Genomic DNA, 17,422 nt, shown 5'->3' with positions numbered 1-17,422 from the left:
CCGAATATACACTAGAATATATATTGAATTCGGCGTCCAATAAGCGTGAATATATATTGTAGTGTATTTTTGGCGGATAGACTATAAACATATTGGCCGTTTCTCTTGGGAAGTTTTTCGGATACAAAACTTCTAGAAATTTCAAATTTTGGATTATCTCATTCGATTTTTGAGTTACGCCAACGACAACGGCACACGAACGGAAAAGTGTCTCAAAAATGTGTTTTCTACGCGTTTCATGAGTTTTTATGATGATCTAAGACAATTTTGCGAGAAAAAAAATTCGGGGCATGTTCCTATACTTTCCCTTTACACTATGTGTACGGTAATGATAAGTAAAGTTATACCAAAAATCAATCAATGAGAATTCACACATTCGATAGCGCGTGAAACCTATTGTCTGTATGTGTACAGTTTGGTAGCTCCAAAATCATGACTGTTTTCAGCGTGTAGTTCAAATTTTCTTTGTTTTTCTTTATATTCTTTCTTCATTTCCTTCGATTTTGGAACTGCCCAAATCGCGATTCAGAGCTGCCCGTTTTAATTTCAGAATTGCCCGTTTGAGCCTGAACTGCCCGCTAAATTATGCCGTGTCATTGCGATTGTGAATATGAAAAGATTGAACGGAATGTAGTGGGGAAAAAACAAATCTATGGTACATTTTGAAGAATTCATCCATTTCCGAACTATAGCTACATAACGAATTTCAGTTGTTACCAATCAAGTTGCGGAAAAAATGTACCCATTCAATCCATATTCTCGCTTGCATTCCAGATAATAATAGAATGGGCACAGCACTTTCGTTATTATCTTTCAATTTTTCGATCCTAAGGCGTGAAATCAAATTGAAATTTAAATTTAATGAGTTTGTATTACTTGTCGGCTCAAAGATGAACTGTGAAACCAAATAATTTATGTTAAAACGAGAATGAAAACTAGTTTTGTTTGCCTGTTGCCGAAGCTGAAGCCAAAACCCAACCCAACCCAAAACCGAAGCCGACTTGCTTAAGCGGTTTACCCACTTATCGTTGCAATTAACGATAAAATACTTGAAAATCCTTTCGCTCATACGAGCTAAATGCACCCAAAGGGAAATAAAATGAACGATTTTCCCTTGAATATTGTGCCAAATGACTTTTGCTTTTCAAAGCACAAATATGGTGCCGACTTGGCTCAATTATCGCAAATTGGCTCAGCATCCGACGCAACGAGAGAGCGAAAGGGAACGAGCAAAAAAAAAACGAGAGCACAACTTAATTTTATTTGTGTTGTGTTACGCACCCGTCGCGAATAACCGATCCAAAAAGCGATCAACCAAGATTTGTTTCGCACATAAATTCACATTTGTTCATTCGTTGCATTTATCTGGAATTGGCGACTAGAAAAGTCCTAACGATTTTTATATTAAGTCACCATAATTCCATTTGACCTTTTCCTCGGCTCATGCGAAATGCTGCGTTTTCTTTGATTGGTAAATAAAATCGACGGAATATTTAGTGTGAATACTATTGGAGGTCCAACGGAATAGAAAAAGGAAATTCTCATTCTTTTGTTCGGTTAGAAACGTGTCTGAGCCTTATCAATGAACTTTATCTACATGTATTTATTCGACCATATCAATCGTCGCATCGTTACGTGTTACGTAGGCGCAAATCATTTGTACACCTAGGTAACATTGCACCTCACAACTCATTTCTGGGTTTTCCAAAAGATCTGTGCTTTTACGTTTGTTTCGAATACTAGTTGTAATGTTATTCGAACGCAAGTTGCTTACATACACTAGATGAAATGTCCCATCGAAATGAAGGAAATGTATAAAAAGACGTTATTCATTTTTGAGCCCGGTTTTAAGCGACGATTTGTTAGTTGTCTACGAGCAATTCATCGCGTAAATTGCTTTCCCTTCGGTCATATTTGCTTTAATGACTTTTTTCGCTGTGTCAAAATGGGACCGTCTCTACCATTCGCTTCTTCTTCTCTCTCTCTCTCTCTCTCTCTCTCTCTCTCTCTCTCTCTCTCTCTCTCTCTCTCTCGCTCTCTCTCTCTCTCTCTCTCTCTCTCTCTCTCTCTCTCTCTCTCTCTCTCTCTCTCTCTCTCTCTCTCTCTCTGTCGCTCCAACGACATTGCCGAAGGGGTGAAAATTGAAAGTATGTACTACAGTTGATACAAAGAAACTAGAAAACAAAAACAATCATGATATCGAAGCGATAAAAACAAAAGTCGGATGTCTGTACCGCTGTGTGATGACGATCTATCCAGTGGAATTGAATTGCGTTGGCGAAGAAAAAAAAATTGTTGTTTGCTCAGTCATGCAGGATGTGTTTGTTTGCTCAAAATATAATTTATGGCTCCGGGAATAGCCATAAAAACGGCCATGTAACGAGAATACATGGGAAAAAATTCACGTCCGAATCGAGATGTACGCGGTACGATTGAAATAGATTCATACACAGCGATCCAATGTGGAAGGATGAAATGGCCTTTTGAAAACGGTATCATACCAGAGTATATTTATGTGTGTGTATATCTGTGTGGTTGAGCATCTGTTGCTGTCGCCATTGCGGCGATTTCTACGCAGTGTATATTTGCACCGGGTTTTTGCTGGTGCTTTTCTAAACAGTATGTTTTTTTTCGGTCGATGAACGGTGCTGTATCACTTGAAGTACTGCGAATAAGCATTACAATAGATGTATATTTTCGGTAAGCCATAAAATGGCTTCGATTTTTTTGTTTTAGAACAAAAAAAAGTTACATTTTCCTAGATTTGGACATTTCATCAAAGTCAAGCTAAAAACTTTGAAATCATTGGTGCGTCATCAATAACAGAAGAAATAAAAAATCAATATTACTTTTCCTTCGCCGTATTTTTTCTCGAAAATATATTTACAGTAATATTCAAGTTACTACAAGTCGTGAATGAAAATGGAAACTTTCATGTTGTTATTATTCACATAGAGCAGACAACCTTTAACATGCGTGCGGTATTGAACATCACATTCAACACTATCGTTTGGAAAATATGAACAAGTTTGATTTCTCAAAATCTAGAACGGTTCAAAAGGTCAAAGCTTGGAAAACAAATATGCCTGCAGCGCCGATGTTGTTAAAATATTTTGTCATAAATTGTCGATAATAATCGTATTTTTAGGATTTCGAATGGTGCGCGTATAAACTAAATCGCCACATTCACCGGAAGGTCAAATGAGCACCTGTGTCACCACCGCATTTTGTAATCCGAATTGGGAGATTTTCGTACAAATATTGACATTCCAATTGAAACTTTTGACGAACCGGAGCCATTTCTAATCCATGGTGAATTTCAATATAGCGTAGCGCAACCAATAACTTTCTAACATTACTGTTCTTCGGAATATTTTAGTTTATTGTTATATTCCATACCAGACTCCTAAATCATTCCCAAAAGTAAGCCAAACTCATTGAATGCGTCGGAATCGAAATTTATTTCTAGCGCCAACGTTTGAAGAATAAATTGCTTAACAAGAGCTTTACTTTTCTGGAAACGAAAAAAATTGTGGTTTATGTCGTCTGTGTTACGTCCAATCGAAAAAAAAATCGATGGAACTCAGCAGGGAACGTCATACATCAAGTTGGTTTCGAAATAACTTGTAAAATGATAGAGAAAGAAAAGTATATGTTCTCCCTTTTTTGTTTCTACAGTTTTCGTCGTCTATGTTTTCACTTTGTGTCTACAAGCTTTGTTTTTCATCAGTTTTAATTCAATTGGCTTACAAGTAACTGAATCGTATTTTCGGCAAAACAAATATAACTACTGATCAAAGACCGAGCAGAAGAAATTGCGGGGCAATAAAACGCTCCAAATGAAATGTTTATAATGATGATTATATGGACATTTATTCGACCGCAACCACCATTAAAAAATTTCGGTCCGGTTATCTCTTTATTAGAGCGACGATTCAAAATCCCACAGAAAAAATGTAAATATTCATGATATTATTTGCATTTAATCTAAAGTTGTGGTCGTCAACTAATCGTACATAATAAAGTTTTATATTGGATGTCATCGTCCTCTGCGTTTCATTTTTAAACTCATTTACATAATTTGCCAATTTTAATATTTTATTTCATTTTTCTTGTTGCTGTGCGACCCTTTTTTTCCTCTCTAAATTGTCAGTGGTATAATATACCACTGGTATTCTTGGAGTTTCTGGTTTATATCGTTTGCTGAACAAGCAGATTTTTTTTGTCTCTCCCACTTCTTTGTTGTCCCGAACTTGAGACTGAAAAAAAAAACAATGTCATTCATCACGCAGTGAGATGTTACTTTTTGAAATTTATCCACGTATAAGACTTCACAGGACTTGAAGGTCGCACACAGTGCTGATTACAATTGCACGCTTTCACGTCGAGGCCGAATTAGTGTCATTCATACTGCTAATGCGATTCAAAGAAGTGGAAATAAATCGGACAATTTATTTATTTTGACCATCTGCTTCGGTATGCATTGTATCATTTGTTGTGTGATTAGGCACGTTCGACTACTGTTTGGAATGCATCCAGCTCAGTGATGTTCTCTTCGGATGCAATCCAATGTGTATGCCATTCGGATTATTTCAGCAAAAATAAACGCAACTCGATATGCGTTTTACAAGTGTTCCACCTTAAACTACGTTCGAATGGCAACATGAATGCCACCAACGATATACAAAGTCCAGATACGTGAATGAAAAAAAAAATTGAAATTGCGACGATAAACAGAACAACCTTATCAAATGGTTTACAACAAAAAATATTGTTTTCGATTTTCCAGTTCGTGGTTATGGGGCAACCCATTGCAAGAGGGAAAATGGCTAAATGTGATCGCAGACCAACATTCTTTCTTTTTCGAAAATAGACGGCATTTCGTCAACATTCATTCTGTTTTCATCTCTTTCTCTCTCCCTATGTGTGTTGTGTGGATAAAACTGCCAAGCGGGCGAATTATTAATATTCAGTAATGTCGCCAGCAATGATAGCGACGAAAAACATGGCTGAAAAGTCATTTGAATTTTTGTTTTCTTTCTCTGGGAAAGGAATGAATAAAAATGACTTTTGGCAAGCATTCCCCGGCGCGACGTGAATTTCAGATTTTTTTTTTGCTCTCCCCGCCTTATGTGATGGACGAATTCCAATGGGCTTTTTCTCACTCTCTTTCTTTCTCGCTTTCTGGTTATTGTTTTTCCGCTCATGCTGTGTCAATGTATCGAAAAATTTGCGTCAATGCCAGGCTTGGTATCAATTTGTCACCGCTGATGTTTACTTTTAGCTAGATTTATTGAAGGTCTCCGCCATTACGGATGGCATCGGTTGTAATAACTAGTTTATGTACATCGAAATTTTGATATCAATAACTTCCGTTTTTTTCTGGTTAGAATCTAGCATTTATTTATAATGCACTTTTGAAAATTGTAGCGTTTTCTCTTTTCTGTTTTGTTTTTGTTGTTGTTGATTTTTTTGCATGTCAATACCAGTGCTCTTCCGTGCATGTTTGCCGTTTTCTATTTATCTATATCATTTTCAGTTTTCCACCTACTAATTGTTTGCGTTTTAGACGTGATTTGTGTTGTTTTGCTTCCGCTTTATGTATTGTGCTTTGTGTGCTTTGTGGGCTGTTGTTCCACTCTATACACCAAAAAAACAACAATGAAATATCCGCATTTTATCTGTAAAATTGTGTGCAGCAAATTCTCTTATCGTTGTATTATGTTTGTGAATTGAAAACAATTGGAGATTTAAAATGTTGCGCTTTCGAAATCCAACAATACAAGAGCTCAATTTTATTTTCAGTTGTATTATTATTATGTATACAATTTGTCGAGTGCAAACCACTGCATTGGAATTTCCATTGAAAACTAATGACAATTTGTTCTTCTCATCATTTCACACCTTGTACACTGTGAACGGCATTCGATTGCTATAGATCCGATATGATGACGACGATGAAGATGAAGGCCCACAACCGGATCCTACTCTCGAACAGGGTGCACCAATACCTGTTCGATTGCAGGCCTCATTTCCACCGGAACTGGCCTCCACTCCGCTCGAGGATATCGACAATTATTATTCGAATCAACTGGTAAGTTAAACTGTTTCCTCTCTATCCCCCTCCTATAATACACTACCCTTCTCTCTCACTTGAAAATCAACTGCTGGCGTTAGTTTTTTTTGCTTTCATTCAAAACATACACACATTTACACCAAATTACAAATGCAAACGAAATTTTCCTAATTAAGCGCACGTAAGTGTTACGACTACTGCATCGTAATTTTTGCATTGTTCCTTAACCATACTCATGTATGGGTGTGTGTGCGTGTGCATGTGATTTATGCTTATGTCATCGCGCTCGGTTCTGGAGACTATTTCGGGTACCATTTTGTTTTAACATTTCGAATTTATTTCTTTATTTTTCTCTCTGTGCCTGTGGACGGTGAATTGGAATGAAAGTGTTATTGGTTGGTTTACATTCACAATGAATGTGGATTTTTCGGGCATGTATGTGCTGAATAATGAATTTTGAGTGATCCGCTCGTTCGCATCAACGGCATATGCCAATGCGAACGTGTGTTATTTAGTCACGAATAATTTGTGTATGTATGTTACCATTTTTATTGATTGAAATGCAGAGACCTGCTTTATTATTTTCTTTTCTTTCACTCGTCCGTTCGTTCGTTTGTTTTCTTCCAGCTCGTTTTGATCCGATTCAACAATAACAACAGCTTGACGAAGCGCTTTTTTGTTGTTGTTTCGCACAGTCAAAAATGTGGAAAGAAAAAAGGGCATCGCATGTAGTTTCCCAATCTAATGGAAAGCCAAATGTGAATTGTGCCAATTTGTTTATGTGTATACGTGGGTATGCAGAGCGTCAGACGCGCTTTACATTATTGTTACTTTGATAATGTGATCAGAGCATTTCGGATTGCTATTACATGGTTTTCGCAAAGATTCGTTTGCTCAACGGATGCCGATGAGAAGACAGTTTTTTTCCGCTGTTGTTTATTTTCAAAACAATCGCTTTCAGTCAATTGGCTTTTAAAATGCACACAAATTCGACATTCAATTTAGAAAGGAAAAAACCTCAACTTTTTTTTCCAGATTGATTAATAGATTTCAACCCTTCCGATTACGTGTTTCAATTGCACAATAGATCTCATCATGGTAAAATATACATAAGCGTTGTGCTATACTGCTGTTCGACAACGCGAAATATAGCTTACGCATTTGATGTGCTTGTGACCATTGAACTTCCACTGCCATAATAAAAGAATGGATCAAATCATAATTTTTCTTTCTCGATGAATTCAATTCGTTCAAGTCATTTTTCTTTGCATAATATACCAGCGATGGAATGTAAAAACTTTGACTTCTCTGTCGTTGCCACGTTGATTTTAACGACGGTTATTTCACACAGTCACTGTATACACTGATTCCTATTGCATAGATTTCCATAAATATTTTATTCCATGATGTAAGCGTTCTTTGTTTCTGCCGACATGTTCTCCAATATTAATATGCCTACAATTCAAGTTGTTGCATGTTTGTTGCAAAAATCAAAAGTGAAATCGATAAATATTTGGTTACATTGACGTCACAAAACGAGTAGTTGAGACGGGAAATTATTTCGCCCAATGACTTGTTTATTCTATTTGAAATTCCGAACAAATTCATGTGCAAATGTTATTAGTTCCGTTACACAGATTCACCAATACAATGGCAATAAATTGATTCGGTTGGAAAATTCCCTCCCCAGTTGCCTCCCCCAATGTGCACCGAAATAGAATCTAAGCACCAGTTAAGTGCATTTCAATGCCAAACCAAAGCAATTGTTGCGCATTTCAGCTTTAATTGTAGTGTCATTGTTTTTAAAATCATTCTTGGAATTTTAATTGGCAGCTGGCTCAGCCCATTTGCATTTGTACTGGAATTCGATAAATAAAATGAATGGGTTATTTGCGTCTCCCATTGCTTACAAAATACATTATGCTAATTGTTTGTTTTTTTTTCATAGTAGAAAAAGAAAATGTCGAATACTTTTAATGGAGACTAGTACAGCATCGAAATGAATAGAAGAAAACGTGTAAAAAAAGCGCCAGCAGTAACGCACTCTGCATTAGAATGAATTTTCAAATTAATATCTGTTTTTTGTTCATCTCTTTTTCCAGACATTCGTAGTTGTTAGCAAAGGAAAGGATATTTTTCGCTTTTCCGCAACAAAAGCAATGTGGTTACTTGACCCGTTTAATCCAATTCGTCGTGTAGCTATTTATGTTTTAGTACATCAATTCTTTTCACTTTTCATCATCCTTACTATTCTCACAAATTGTGTATTAATGATAATGCCGACAACACCAAACGTCGAATCAACCGAGTAAGTAAATTTGTGAATATATGTTAACTCCCTCATTAAGGTTTCAATTTTGAATTCTCGACGCGTTTTATTCAACACCAACGAACGATTTTTCGACGAAGCGTGCATATATTTTGTGTTTTGTTTTGTTTTTCACTCGCGACGCGCGAGAGTTATCCATCACGATCCATTGAGAGAGAATTTCTATTATGTTGGATTGATCGCAATTAGAATAGAGTTAATTATCATTATTAAGCGTTAATTACATAAATGAAGTGGTGTTTTCTCAAGGATTGCGCTGAATCACCAACAAGAGACCGACCCTCTTTTCTTTGTGCACGAGTGAAACATTTGACATTTGATTTTATGGTTAAAAAGTTCAAGGGCTTTATGAACTGATGTTAATGGGAACTCCTACAGCTTGCAGCTTTGATTAACAGTTATTTATTTGGAAGTAATTTTTGGTTCTTTTTTTCTTTTTTCGTGTACAAACCAACTAGTAAACAAAGCGTTTTTTTTTCTCCAATGGAATTTCCAAAAAGATAAATTTTCTTGCGTCTATTTTGTTTTTCTTCGTATTTAGGGTGGTGTTCACCGGAATCTATACTTTTGAATCAGCTGTTAAAGTGATGGCTCGCGGTTTCATTTTGTCTCCGTTCACGTATCTTCGTGATGCGTGGAATTGGCTGGATTTCGTAGTAATAACATTAGCGTAAGTATCCAATATCATCTTCTTTATAAATAGAATTCTCACGTTTGCGTTTTTTTCCCTTATTCAGAGCGATTGTATTGATGACTGTAACTTCTAGAGTTACATCAGCAGACAATCAATTTATTCAATTTTTCCGTTTGTAGTTCTTATGTTCATTTTGATTTTATTATTATCATCATTATTATTATTGCTGTTTATAGCCGATTTTCCCGTATACTCGACTCAACTATAGATAGATTAGACGACATAATCATTAATCATAATATATAACCTAGATATTTGAGGTCTACTTTAACTACAAGTAGTTTGAGACTAAACCGTCTTTTGTAATAATATTTAGATTAGACAAACGCAGAGAAAGTGAGAGCATTAATTACGAATTGTTTGAAATTAAATTTAAATCTGTCCACCTGTCGGTTCTGTATTCATTGTCGAAGACGACGATGATGACAACGAAGAAATCAATGGGCATGAATTTCAACAAAGAACTCCCCCTCACAAAAACCAAATGGTTTGCATTCAGTTGATGAAATTCAATTTTGATTGAATTTTATCCTTCAAAATGCTTAGTCAGTGAGTTGTATGATTTGCATAATTTCCAATGGTTCGACCATCCATGTCATCGGGTCGGAATTCGAGAAAGCGTTCAACAATGTGATTTCATACTGGATCGCCAATTTGCTATGGTGCTCTATGTACATTTGTAAACAATGAAATGAATAGATATGCAGATGTATGTATGTGAAATTGGATTGGCCACGTTGGCCACTTCATTCGATTCGTGACATTGTGCTGTGCCGTTGTGCACAGGTGATGAAAGTATGTTTGATGACCCAAAAGTTTTTATAAAAATATCTGGTTTTGACACATTTTTCATCTAGGATTTCTCCATGTGCCAGAGCTGAATCAGCAACATAGTATACATGTACACAATCTGAATAATTTGATACATAAACTATTCCGAACGGTTTTTCTTTTGAACATGTAACAACAACAAACTGGAATTTCTATGAAACAATTTGTGATTATTATTGTAGTACTAAATTCAATTTAGAAAGTTATAGTTCGACACAAAAGCCTTATAATCGATAGCAACATAGAGAGTTTAGACAGTTGATAATTTATCAAACCATATATATATATATATATATCGTTTCAATTAGTAGAAGTCAATGTTGGAAATTGCAGAGAATAACTGGAGCAATTTTCGTTTAGAATTTAACCACATAAGTATTCTCATATACAACGTATACATAGTGAGATAGCATAATAATCAGTTCCTGATGTATTAGTTTTACAAAACCGTGTTTTGTGTAGCAGAAAACAAAATTATGACGACGATGACGTTGAACAAGAAGAAGATGATGATGAAAAAGAATTACCCAGAGTGACTCAGCAGTCCATGTACTTTATGTAAATATATAGATGATTATTATTAAATGAAAAGTTTATTATGAAATACGACGGCGCGCAAGACAGGGTAAATACAGGAAGCCAAATAAAATGCTCAGTATATCAAAAAGATCATTGCCGTGGATCAGACGAGTCTTGACGCTATAGCGATAGTTGGAAGTGTTCAAACAAACTAAATCCTTGGCAACCGTTCTCCAAGAATATCTTGATCGAACGAAAAATTCTCTTTTTTTATCCTAAGACGTGCTAAATTGCTACCGCTGCATTGCCTGATCTTTTTTCCTGCCACTTTGTGTATGGTAATTGATAGATACAAAAATTCAACACGGGGATTTCATCGAAATAATGCTAAATTCAAAAGCAATTCCTTTGTTGGAAGCAAAAAAAAATCATGGCTAATGACGCAGCGACTATGAGCGCAATGTATTTGAAGATGAAAAAAAGTCAATCAACCAACAGCTACGTTAAGATTATGAAGAGAACACATTTTTATAAATACATTATATCAAATTTATTTCGTTTACTCTCTCAGAATTTGAATGTGAAGCACTTAATTAATTTATTGGATGTGGCAACGTGGCGCGTCTCTTTTCTTGGATTTCTTTTTGCACACGTACGTTCATTAAATTACGCACAGATTAAGTCGCCAATTGTGTATACGTGTGCCGCTTATAATCATATTACACTTGTTTTTAAGTGTTTGTATTTATTTTTACGATTTTAAATGTGTAATCCAAAGAAAATTTGCGTATTTTGCCTTTTTCGAGTTTCAATTTCAACGCCATTTGTACTCGTATACACCTATATTTTCCAGTCCCTCCATAAAATTAAATTCAACTTTAACGTAATAAAAAGGATTAACACGTACGGCAATAATGTAATCGAACCCGTGTGAAAGCGCCGCAAATGCTTTCAAAATAGAAGCGATGGGCCTCATTCGAGCAAGAATTCGGCTGAAAAAGGTTTCAATTATTCGGGAATGTGCGTTTTTATTTTTAAACAGTGGTTGAATTTTTTTTATCAATATTCGGTGTGAATGTCTCAATTTACAAAATATTTTTTTTATTGGTAAATCGATAAGTCCATTTTACTCGAGCAACGAGTGGCAAGTGCGCTTTTTTCGCTGTAGATTCGAGTGTGGAGTTTCTATTTGGTATTGGCCGAAAGGGCGAAGATGAACCGCGAAAATAGATTTTCATCAAATGCGATAAAAATGTTCTTTGGTTCAACATGAATCTAATTGATGGAGCTAATATGAAATGGAATTTCCATCGCATTTGCTTCTTTTCACCGTAACACGTTTTGAAGTGCGGAGGTTTTCCATTCTTTGCTCTTCTTTACCTTCGGAAAATGACTAGTTGAATGCTGACCCAGGACAATGTGAGCAAACGTTAATTTTACCTGCAGAAATAGTGGCCTACATTATTCCGATTGAATGCTTATCCAGGCTTCTGGCATTTCAATCGAACGTCGGTCGTATGGCATGCAAATGAAATTGTCAATTGATTCACTGTGCGGATATTATTCTCCGGATAATTCAAACAATATTTCATTGTGTGACTAGCATACATAGACACAACCACATGCACATTGCACATTCATATTGGGGTACATATCGAATGCAAGCAAGCACCGTATAATTATCTAGCCTGTTATATGTTCGTGTTGCAATTTGAAATTGTGCATGCCGCCTGTTTGCCGGTCACAGGTTTGCATTTAGCACGCGAAAGCGAATGAAGAAAACCCGATTTCCAATTAATTGCAATACGCCATTTCAAATCTATTTTCGCTTCCAACAAACCATTAATAATTTTAGTGCTCTAATTGAGTGTCTTTTATCAATTTTTTCCATTTATAAACGATGTGGGAGTTGAGAATCTTCGATTGGAAAATCATTCCCGGGATTGAGGAAGAATGGATGGCGAAAGGAGTGAGAAAGAGAGAGTATGATGTTCCAAATGCCCTCGGTTGTTTGAGGTCGAAAAAGTTCGAACGTGGTGTGGAATGCTCGGTTTTTATTTGCTTACATTCAACCCAATTCGTAGATTTTATTTGCTGTTTCCTCACAACCATTGCGACCTCACCCAAAATTTACTATGCCACGGAACTTTATTTTTTTTCCTACTTCGTTCACCGTACGCTCGCTCCTCTACCACTCTCATGTTCCACGATCGGCAGCAGTTTTTGATGGATATTTACCATCTCGAATGTGTGTGAGATTGCATTTTCTTCATTCGCACGGTTTGTGTGTGTGTGTGTGTGTGTGTGTGTGTGTGTGCAGTATACGGCAAATCGATTTTCCACACTGTGCACGCGAACTGAAAAATTTCTATTTGTCTGTAATCTATAGAGAAAAATGCTAGCTCATGAAAATGAAGCGAATGGCATTCAAATGAAAAAGTCTTTCTCTCCCTCTCTCTCGCTCGCATTTCGATTTTCCAGTGGAACGCTTCTCAAATACGTATACAAGCATGCTTTCAGCTTGCTCGTAAGCTGATTCGTGCATTGTGTGGCATTTTTGGTGTACAATGTACATACACGACTGCACATACACTTTACAGCAATACGTTTCCACTTGCCTCCACAACAAATGTTGCCACTCAATGCTTAAAAATGCGGATGACGATGAGTACCATCATACACTTGAGCCCCTTGCCGTCGTCACATGGCAAAAGGCAGACATACATAAGCAGGGTGGAAGAATGGAGAAAAAAAGAAACCAGCTTCATTTCGGTTTGAACAAGTCGCGAGGCAATGGAAAGTGCAAACAATAACTTGAGCTTGGGCATTTTTGTTGTTGTTGTTGCTGCTGCTGCTGTTGCTGTGATTCTTCTATGAAACACATTTCCTTTTTTGAGTACGCCGAACAATCGATTCAATGCACTACTTTTGCGCGCGACAATTCAATGGGCGCTAGAACACCAAACACAGTGAGAGAAAGAGAGACCCAATACAAAAAGATTCAACAGATTTTTCCACTTAAGAGTTTCATTTGATTCTTTTTTTCCACTGCTGTGTGGATTCCTTTTTTCTCTCGCTATTCTATGTATGTATGTGTGAGCTTTTTTTGTTTCCGATTCGCTGCTGTTTTGAACCCAAGGAAAAATGAAAAATGTTGATGAAACAAATAATGGGGAAGTAGAAGTCTTTTAAATAGCATGGTTTCACCATGCGACAGATGAACAGACTACAATGCAGCGTACGCGGAAATGTCAGCACTCTCATTGGGATAGCTTTTGAAACAAAATGCATCCAAAACAAGTGGATGACTGACATCGACAATTCAAAAACCCCGGATTCCTTTTTATGCAACTAACTTTTCGCTCGATGAAGCACGTTTTCAACACTCGGCATCCAGTGGTTAAAACGATGGTAAACGATGTATATTCCAATGCAATTCAAAAAGTTATAAGTTATCATTTGAAACGTGTTTTATTTCACATTCAAACTTTAATGGCATCGTAGTCGATGAAGAAATCGCTTCTTGACATAAATTGCAAGTCGTATAGACACACCATTTTTTGCTATTCTGAAATGAAATTAGATGAGGTTGATCGAATAGGAGTGTGAGCACAGGATAAGCCAAGTCGAGCGAAAGAAAGGGTTTTTTGCAGGTTTCTCTTATTCATTTGCATTCGTTTCAGTTTGATTTTGATTTTCTTCCGTTATTTCTTTTCTAACTGTCATGCACAAAAAAAAAACAAATCAATCGGTTTTATTCTCGCTTGTCCTGCAAATATTTTTTGTCCGATTTTGACTTTACTTTTCGAACATTTGATCATTTGCTACGGCGTTCTATCTCTCACACTCTCTGCGAACCATGACCAACACCGATGACAGCTATGTGACAATGGGAATCGATTTGGGTAATTTAGCGGCGTTGCGTACATTTCGTGTATTGCGTGCCTTGAAAACCGTAGCCATTGTACCGGGTTTGAAGACCATCGTTGGTGCTGTTATTGAATCGGTAAAAAATCTGCGCGATGTGATAATTTTAACGATGTTCTCGTTGTCGATATTCGCTTTGATGGGCCTGCAAATTTACATGGGCGTGCTAACGCAAAAATGCATACGCAAGTTTCCATTGGACGGCTCATGGGGCAATTTAACCGATGAAAATTGGGAAAGTTTTATGAAAAATGACAGTAAGTACACATTGTTCCATTGGACAAACCATTTGATTATACCAAAAATAGTTTTTGTCACAATCACAATGTGCGTGTGTAATTTCCATTTCAGAAAAGTTAAGTAGTTTGTTTTCCGTAGAACATTTAGAACAATCTGTCTAGCAGATTCTGTTTTTACTCAAATATAACAAACAAGAACAACAAAAATTAACATAGTCTTAATAGATTCATTAGGAGATTTTAGTCATAGACTGCGTAAAACCACATTTGGAACACAAACTCATTAAAGACATTCCATTTTTTCTTGCTCTGTCTCTTTTCTTCTGCTCTCCATAGCGAACTGGTTCAAAGAAGAAGGTGCACTGGAATATCCATTATGCGGTAATTCATCGGGTGCAGGCACGTGCCCGGAAGGCTATTTTTGCATTCAAGGCTATGGGAAAAATCCAAATTATGGCTACACCAGTTTCGATACGTTCGGTTGGGCGTTTTTATCCGCTTTTCGTCTGATGACACAAGATTACTGGGAAAATTTGTACCAATTAGTCTTAAGATCTGCCGGACCCTGGCACATGCTTTTCTTCATTGTTATCATATTTCTTGGTTCATTCTATCTTGTGAATTTGATCTTGGCCATTGTCGCCATGTCATACGATGAACTCCAAAAGAAAGCCGAAGAAGAAGAAGCCGCTGAAGAGGAGGCGCTCAGAGTACGTTTCATAAGATTTTTTTATTGGATATTGTTTTTGTTTTTTACAGTGGAATATATTGCAAGCGCTACACTAACATGTACAGTCAGTCAAAAAAGTATTCGGCCACCTGTAAACTATTTTTTTTCTTCATATTTCTGTGCAATAGTTATTCAAAGTCAATTCGATTCTTGTTTATTTATTAAACTTGAAGTATATTCTTTATTATTAATAGCATATTTAAAATATTAATCACATTTTAGAATGTTTTTGGGACGTTTTTCAGTGAGATAGTTAAATTTGACACAAAAAACAGTCGTTGGGATTTTGGCGCATTCTGATACAATCGTGGCTTTCAACTCAGCTATGCTACTGATGCTGATTTGGTGTATTTTTCGATCCAAATGGTCCCATAAATGTTCAAAAGGATTGAGGTCAGGTGACTGGGCTGGCATTTCAAGCACATTTTCGATCTTTTTGGACAACCATTCCGTCACACTTCCTGCCGTGTGCTTGGGGTCGTTGTCATGCTGGAACACAAAGTCGGGCTCAATGTTCAATTGGCGAGCACTCACGAGCACTTGACAACAGATTTCTTTGAAGAATGCCTTTGTACACATACTGGTACATTCTTCCATCGATAAACACCAATTTTCCGACACCCGAAGCAGTAATGCAACCCCACACCATCACGGAACCGCCGCCATGCTTCACGGTTGGCGTTAGGTTTTTTGGCTGTAACTCCGTGCCGGGTTTTCGCCACACTTTAGCTCGAAAATTCGATAAAAATACTTCAAACTTACTTTCATCCGACCACATCACCTTATTTCAGTACGATTGAGGTGTGTTTGCATGACGAATAGCGAATTCCAAACTCTTGGCCTTATTAGCTGAACTCACCAAACATTTTTTCTGTGCGATCCGACCATTGTACCCATGTTTTTTCAGAACATTTCTTACTGTTTGCGGTGTAACTTCAACATTGTCAGTGCCAGCGATGTCTGCTGCAATTTTTGGCGCCGTAACCTTTGGATTTATTTTGATTTTTCGGAATATTTTCGTTTTCAGCCGATCGCTGATCTTCGACGGCCGGCCCGATCTTGTTTTGTTCAGTATTGTGCCACTTGTTTTATACTTTTTGATGATTGAGTTTATGGTTGATCGTGGTTTTGAACATATTTCAGCGTTTTTTGCTCACTTTTGTTATTTTTGTATGATGATTTCTCTCTCCTCGAAGAGAGTCGTTTCTTTAGATTTCACCATTTTCCATCGATTCGGCGGTTTTCAAGCTAACTAAATGCGCAAATACATTCAACTAAGTGACAGTTTAGTTGTATTTCACAATATTAGAAAATTCAATTGGCATTTGTCATCGATAAATGTCAAAACAATAGAAATAAATCATGAAATCGATGAATGGCTGAATACTTTTTTGCGTCGAATTTGAGGGTTGCGAGAAAAAACCTCTCAAAAATATTCCGAAATGTGTACACTGTACAATATAATAAATTTGCTATGAATAATATAGAAAATACTTCAAATTTATTAAATAACAAATGAAATTGTTAAACAAAAATAGTTACGGTTTTTATGATTAAATGCACAAAAAAATGCGAAAGAAAAAAAATTTCGAAGGTGGCCGAATAGTTTTTTGACTGACTGTATATATGCGTCAAACGAGGAAATGTTTGGAGAAAGTTTTGTCAAAATGGTTTCAACAATCGTAAACAACTACAATCAATCGTAAACAACTACATCGTAACAAACTAGTTGAAATGTTCAAATACAGGATAATGCAAAATACTAAACCACAATTAATGAATATTTAACGGCAATCCAATACAACAACTTTGCCATTGTCGAGTTTCAGAACTCATTAATCTTATAGTTCAAATCGATAAAATCAAATTCAGACGGAAACGATAATAATAGCATTTCCAAACCATGGATAAACAAATGAATGAACCTAGAGCCAATGTATTTGCTTTACACGTAAATCGAGCTGAAATGTCATTCGAATATCAAATATTCGGAGTTTATTTTCATTTTAGATGCCTAAAGATAGCATATCGATTCAATTCATACGTCATAAGGCATTTTATATTAGAGGATGACCGT

General features: G+C 36.5%; 1 protein-coding gene across 19 annotated transcripts in view; it reads left to right on the top strand.

Annotated features, from left to right (window-relative positions):
• Window positions 1–17,422, top strand: part of LOC129568538 (sodium channel protein para) — a 79,101-nt gene that overhangs the window by 38,267 nt on the left and 23,412 nt on the right. For all 19 annotated transcript variants that reach the window (XM_055446555.1, XM_055446554.1, XM_055446556.1 and 16 more), the window contains 5 exons: window positions 5,939–6,094; window positions 8,179–8,384; window positions 8,947–9,075; window positions 14,329–14,633; window positions 14,952–15,325. In XM_055446555.1, coding sequence (XP_055302530.1) covers window positions 5,939–6,094; window positions 8,179–8,384; window positions 8,947–9,075; window positions 14,329–14,633; window positions 14,952–15,325 — 1,170 coding nt within the window. The remainder of the gene's footprint in view (window positions 1–5,938; window positions 6,095–8,178; window positions 8,385–8,946; window positions 9,076–14,328; window positions 14,634–14,951; window positions 15,326–17,422) is intronic.

The sequence above is a fragment of the Sitodiplosis mosellana genome, unplaced genomic scaffold, assembly GCF_009176505.1.
Source record: "Sitodiplosis mosellana isolate CC-2019 unplaced genomic scaffold, AAFC_SMos_1.0 Smas_scaffold_20, whole genome shotgun sequence".
NCBI classification, from domain to species: domain Eukaryota; kingdom Metazoa; phylum Arthropoda; class Insecta; order Diptera; family Cecidomyiidae; genus Sitodiplosis; species Sitodiplosis mosellana.
The sequence above is the reverse complement of the archived record's forward strand: the minus strand, read 5'-3'. Positions and strand labels throughout refer to the sequence as shown.